We start from the raw sequence: 6,000 nt of genomic DNA, 5'->3' as shown, positions 1-6,000 counted from the left end.
CGGGTCTTGGTCGCTGTGCGGGCTTTCTCTATTAACAGCTGCGGTGCGCAGGTTTCTCATCACAGCGCGTCCTGTTGCAGCATGGGCCCTGGGCACCTGGGCTTAGCTGCTCCTCGCCATGCGCAATCTTCCTGAACCAGGGATCCATCCCAGGTCCCCTGCATTGGCAGGCGGATCCTTAACCACTGGGGCAATCCCCAGATTGTTATTTACTCGTTTCTCTTTTGAGAGAATATTATTAGTCAAGTATTACAATCTTATAAACCAACTTCTTCCTGTTACGAATGAAGCACTTGAAGCCTAGAGGGGTCGAAGGCTGGACCAAGGTTTCGCCAGGTGAAATTTCACACCCACCCTCTCCCCTCTGACCTAAGGGAGTTGGAGACAGAATAGGGTGACTGACTTCTGTCAAATCGATAAGAACCATGTCTTAAAACAACATACTTCACCGCTGTCATTCCTCACTCCAGCCAGGTCCACAATTTACATGCACTTAAAAAAAAAACTTTAGTCTGCAGACTTAAGCCTCTATGCATAAACCTTAGCCTCTACATATAAACCTTAGCCTCTATGTATAAACAGTTTGGCAGTTAAAACTCTCTGACAGTGGTTTAATGGACTCTTCAGTGCAACCAGGAATTTCTTGGCAGGAAATTTCACATTAGGAACTACAAAAGGTAATACCTTACTGATGAATTGTTTTCTTCTCATTACTATCAGAATAATACTACAATAAAAAACAAACTGAAGCTTTCCATTTTTTTTTTTTCCTGGAAAACCACTGACTACCTCAAGAAACTTAGAAAACACTCTTGAAGATGCAAATGGGCCTGAGTGCTCCAGGGTGGTGCAATCCTAATTTTTTAGAATCTCTGGGGGTCACGACAAACCCCAAGTGTCACCAGCAAACATGTCAACATCTGAATGTTGTCCTTAAAATGGAAAAGCATCTGTGGTGACATGAGTTTTAGAAAATAAAACGTCCATGAAGCATGTTTCTGTTTTTAATTTTTTTGCTTTGATAAATCAGTTGCTTCACAAAAATCCCTTTCAAAGACAACAATCCAAGAAAACATTGTTACAGCATTCACATTTAAAGATTGTCAGTTCACAGACCAGACAGAACTAAATTAGGGGAGGGTGGCAGGGGTTTTTTCCTGTCCCTAACTGTCAGAGGCGGGCTGTTCTCACCTTCCTGGGATGTCTGAGCTTGTCTGAAAGAAAAGGTGCTCCCCCACTTTCTCGCCCTGGTAAGAGTCAGGTCAGGTCATGGGCAGGTTATGTGGAGAAGACTCTGGGACCTGGGCCACGGTGGCTCCAGCATCAGGGCCCTGTGGTCTTTGAGTGAGCTGGGGCCGTGGCCCACCTTACGTTGCACGCTGGACAAACACTTACACTGTTTTATTTCTGGAATCAGAAGATGAAAGCTGCGTTACTGCGGCAGCTGGAGCATGGCTAGACGTGGCCCAGCCATCTGCTACCCGCTCAAGAGCTGAGCAGCAGGTAACACGACACTCTCAACCTGGGTTGCAAGACACAGTCAAAACCATCCTTCAGAGAAAGGAATTTAACAAGAGCAAATTCCCTTAAGACGAGAGCTCAGCAGGGTTGTGCTCTCTCAACTGCTCTAAAAACCCCAGGGGCTGGGAAATGGGTCTTTATTAGGTGCCAGCTAACTACCAATGCCCCAGACAGTGGCTTATGAACCAAAACAGTCTGCCTGTTGGCTTAAGATCCCATTAGTTACTCATGAGAAGAGCAGCATGGAGCCCAGGTGCATGCATGGAGCCCACTCTCGAATGATCTTTATCCTAGTCCTCTGAATGTAGGGACCAGGATGCAGACTTCAGCTGCAGGGAGCAGGGACTGCGACCCCAGGCACCAACTGCTGGACCCCAACATGGCCCTGATGTGGCCCCATGTCCCCGGCTCCAGGGAACAGGATTTCTGCTTGGGGAAACCAACCTGAACCTGAGGTCAGAGGGACGGAGGGAGGCAAGGGAGGGAGGAGGTGGCTGGCCAGCTTCCACAGGGTCTCGTCTTAAATCCTAACTTTGTTGGACTTAAAACAATCTTTCAAACTGGTATAGTTTAAAAGATGTGACTTAAAATATATAAAATTGTTTAAAAGGAACACAACAGCTGCTTTAAAATGTTATTTTCTCCCCAAAAGAGAGTCAAGTTTTTCTTTTAAATCTCCTGAAATATTTTAAAAGAAATTCCTCTGTATTTCTTGCTTCCTTCTAAGTTATCCAGGAAGTACTCTCCTATGACTAACTTTAATTATTAATAATTTGGGAGGAAAAAGTCAGTTCCAGAAAAAAAATCTGCACTTGCTCAAAACACCCCTGGGTAGCCTTGGTCCACAACCACTCACTGTTGCTGCTTTTCAGGAACTGACGACCATTAGACCGTCCTTCAGGGCTTCAGGTGTCCCACGGATGGTGATGCAGAGACATCTTCTGTGAAACCAGGTCCTGTTTCCTCGCTGAGAAAAAGCCTCACTTGAAAGGAAGCAGGCGGATGCAAATCCAAACCCAGGGAAACAAGCCCAGTCTGCTCTGTGGTCCGTCTGGTTACCAGGAGCCAAAGTCCCACCATCATCCAGACGTGATGCGATCAAGTCAGGGGAAGAACCACCGACCGAGTGATGATGAGCCGCCGCCCCACCTCCAGGCCCTGCTGGTTCCTGTCCGTCCTGCAGTGCACACGCACTAACCGTGTAACAAAGCCGAGGGTCTGCTCTTTGCCTGCTCTGAGCCAACAGGATGGACGCTTGATAGTAGTATATGACACACGTTCTATGCATAACATACGCTGACCAAAAGCTCCTAAGACAACGCCCAGCTAACATGGCACATCACCACTTAACCGTGGTCAAACTTAAGTTAGACGGAAATAGTCAGCAAAAGCTTTTAACTGACCACTGGCTACCACTTCTTAACTCACCTAAGCCCTACTTAGTAAATACCTTGAGATGTACATTTAGATCAAATTGCAATCTGAGCAATATATTGACTAAAATTTGAAGATATCAAAATTTCATTAAATAGATGTTTCTTTTATAGTCGAAAATGTGAATTACTACCCTGGGAGAGCAGAGAACCAGAATGCTAGCTAACTGGGGGCAGGTTCATCAAATTTGGCCAATTCAGAACATTCCAAATTGAGACAGTCAATAAGCGTGTACTGTTTCTCCTCTAGAATTTACCCTTGACATAGTCATAATCCAATTCATAAGGAATTTATAAAAATAGCTTTTTATCCAATAATTCCAGCAAGGTAAAAATAGGAGTTTCTTTTCATATACAGCAAATGACACAGGCTTACGGAACATGAGAACGGAACCACATCTGAGTCACCAAACATTCACCACAGGTCACACGCGGTTTATTGTGCTGTCGTCCGCCTCGCACGGGCGGTCTCCAGGTGCAGAGGCTTCTTCCTAATCCCGGGGCTGACAAGTAAACCAGCCCCCCGAGACCTGCCTTAACCACAGAACGAAATTAAAACTGCATAATTGTTCAGAAAATGGCAGCACTAGTCCTTAATCTAATTAGGGGCTCATGGGGCAGAGGGGAGGTGTTTGTCATTCATCACATTTTTAGCGTTAAACCTTTAAAGAATCTCCTTAAAAACACACGCACACACGCACACACACACGTGCACACACACGCACACACACACCTTGAAAGAAGAAGTCGCTGCACCGGCAAAGACGCCCTGGAAGCTTACTATGAAATACAAAAGTGCACTCTTCTATGCCTACATATAAAACATATTAGAAATAAAACTGTGTAAAATGTTTGCTGTGCAAACTATAAAAAGTGGGGCCGGGCGGCGGGCCCTACTGCAGGGAGTCGCTGTTCTCCAGGACCAGCCCGCCCAGGTGGCCGGGCGCCAGCGCCGCCCCGCCGTCCCCCGTGCTGTCCACTGAGTCGTCCTCGCTCTGCTCGGCCATCATCACCTGCTGCACCGCCAGCGTGGCCCCGTCCGACGACAGGGACTGCAGGCTGTCCACGTTCATGCTCACGGGCGCGGTGATGGTCACGACAGCTCCTGCGGCACAAGGCGGCGTCACCAGGCCATCGGGGTTCAGTGACCCCCGACTGTGTTTCTGGGACCATCCACAGGGATTTAAGGACTGTCTCTAGGATCGTCCCAGACCCTGCAAAGCTCAGCTCTCTGTCTAGAGAGGGTCTGAGGGTCAGGATGGTAAAGGGGCAGATGCCTTGGGTGGAACGCAAGCGTCACACTGAGGACAAGGGACCCAGGACACAGGGGAGAGGCCACAGGGGACAGGCAGGGGTGGGGGGACGGAGGCCAGTCTGCGAGGGAAAGTGAACGCCTGGGACACACGCTCCTTGTGCTCCAGCCCAACAGCGGGGGAGTGGGGACTGCCAGGTACCCGTGAGCGGGACATGGCCTAGAGGCGCTGGGCCGTGAAGGCTCTGCACCAGGAAACCGCACAGCTGGATGAAGCCTGAGAGGACACAGAGGGTGAAATACCAGGCGGTGGGCGCATGACACACACACCGCCCCCTGTACTCATGCAGAAGGGGCAGAAAGAGGCGGGGGTGACCTTGGGGGTCTGGCGAGCACCCCGCTCTCCTGGGCACCTGGACCAGCACTGTCCTCACAGTCAGACACAGCCAAGACTGCTGCGTGCCCTCGGCTTACCGCCTTAACCGCACCTGCAGGATGGGGTCACCCAGCCCGGTGCCCACCTTCAGACACAGTCAGCTCACTGGCGGCTGGCTGTGCTGCTCCTGAGGCGATGGAGTCAGGCCAAAACCTCTGGACAGGTCTGTTCTGAGCAGTTTTTTTCTTTGTTTTTGGAGTTTCTGAGCAACTAGAATCCAACATCGGCTGTAGGATTCGTCTTCTCGCGTTGATGAACCTGCGTGAAGGAAATACTCATGTCAAAATGGCCTTTCCAAGGGCCCCGTGGTCTCAATGACAGGCCGGGTGCTTCACAAACCACATGAATGTGACCACATATTCCCTGCTGTAAGAAGCGCTTAAGAGTAACGCCAAGCATCTCCTCTAAACTTCCAGAGAACACAGCTGTTTTTAGAGTAATTCACTTGAATAAAGACAGACTGTCCCACAATGTCTTTTCTCCACTCTGATTTATCCACGTCTGTGAATTGGGTATTCACGATGACACAGATGATGCTGTTCAAACTGGGGATGTGACATGCCCTTCTCTAAGGAAGCGGCAGGTTAGAGCAGCAGAACCAGGCACCCTGCAGCCTCCACGTCCGCGGCCCGCAGGCGGTGCGTCTCTGAGAGCCCACCCGGTCAGGCCCTGAGTGCGGACAGATGTCCAGCTCTGAGGCTGCCTAACTGAAATACTAACATTCAAAAACATCTCCAATTGCCCGAGGACATATTCTAATGACAGATATGAACAGGCTGACACCACAGAGCTTCGTTCAGAGACCGTCTCTGGTCCCTGCGGCTGAGTGTGAGCCGGACTGAAGGGTCACAACAGCCCCTTGGTGCACCACAGACCCCAGCATGACCTAGGAGGGAAGCCCACTGCCATCTCTGTCTGTCCTTCTCTGTCAAAGCTGCTACAAGGTACAGGCATGAGCTAATGATGGGTGTGTCCAAATTCACTCCAAAATACAATTTTTGCAAATGTAAAAAGAAAGAGTCACAAAAGGTTAAAAATGGCCACTAGAAGACTTCCGAAATTTTAGAATTTATAAAAGACACGTATTAAATTGTTACTAATTTTAAAATGAAAAGCTGAGGTCAAACCTTCTAGAAAAGACAATTCTGTTACTAGCACAGAGGAGAGTTAGGAAGGTCAGGGGCCCACAGGTGAAGAGGCTGACAAGCCACTGACCATCAGCACATCCAGAGACATCGCTCTGTCCTCCGCCCCTCACCCATCCGTCAGTCACTGAACCAAAACACAGCTGCTAAATGGGACGCCATGAAGACAGTGGAGACTATGACAGAAAAAGATGCGACAAAACTCAAAGCAAC

General features: G+C 49.0%; 1 protein-coding gene across 4 annotated transcripts in view; it reads right to left on the bottom strand.

The window, feature by feature from the left end:
- Window positions 1–986: 986 nt before the first annotated feature.
- Window positions 987–6,000, bottom strand: part of PKNOX1 (PBX/knotted 1 homeobox 1) — a 45,068-nt gene continuing 40,054 nt past the window's right edge. For all 4 annotated transcript variants that reach the window (XM_070466839.1, XM_070466840.1, XM_070466837.1 and 1 more), the window contains 2 exons: window positions 4,728–4,900; window positions 987–4,059 (listed from right to left, as the gene is read on the bottom strand). In XM_070466839.1, coding sequence (XP_070322940.1) covers window positions 3,848–4,059; window positions 4,728–4,900 — 385 coding nt within the window. In that variant the 3' untranslated portion in view covers window positions 987–3,847. The remainder of the gene's footprint in view (window positions 4,060–4,727; window positions 4,901–6,000) is intronic.

Source organism: Odocoileus virginianus, chromosome 4, assembly GCF_023699985.2.
Source record: "Odocoileus virginianus isolate 20LAN1187 ecotype Illinois chromosome 4, Ovbor_1.2, whole genome shotgun sequence".
NCBI classification, from domain to species: Eukaryota; Metazoa; Chordata; class Mammalia; order Artiodactyla; family Cervidae; genus Odocoileus; species Odocoileus virginianus.
This window is presented reverse-complemented; position numbering and strand designations above follow the sequence as displayed.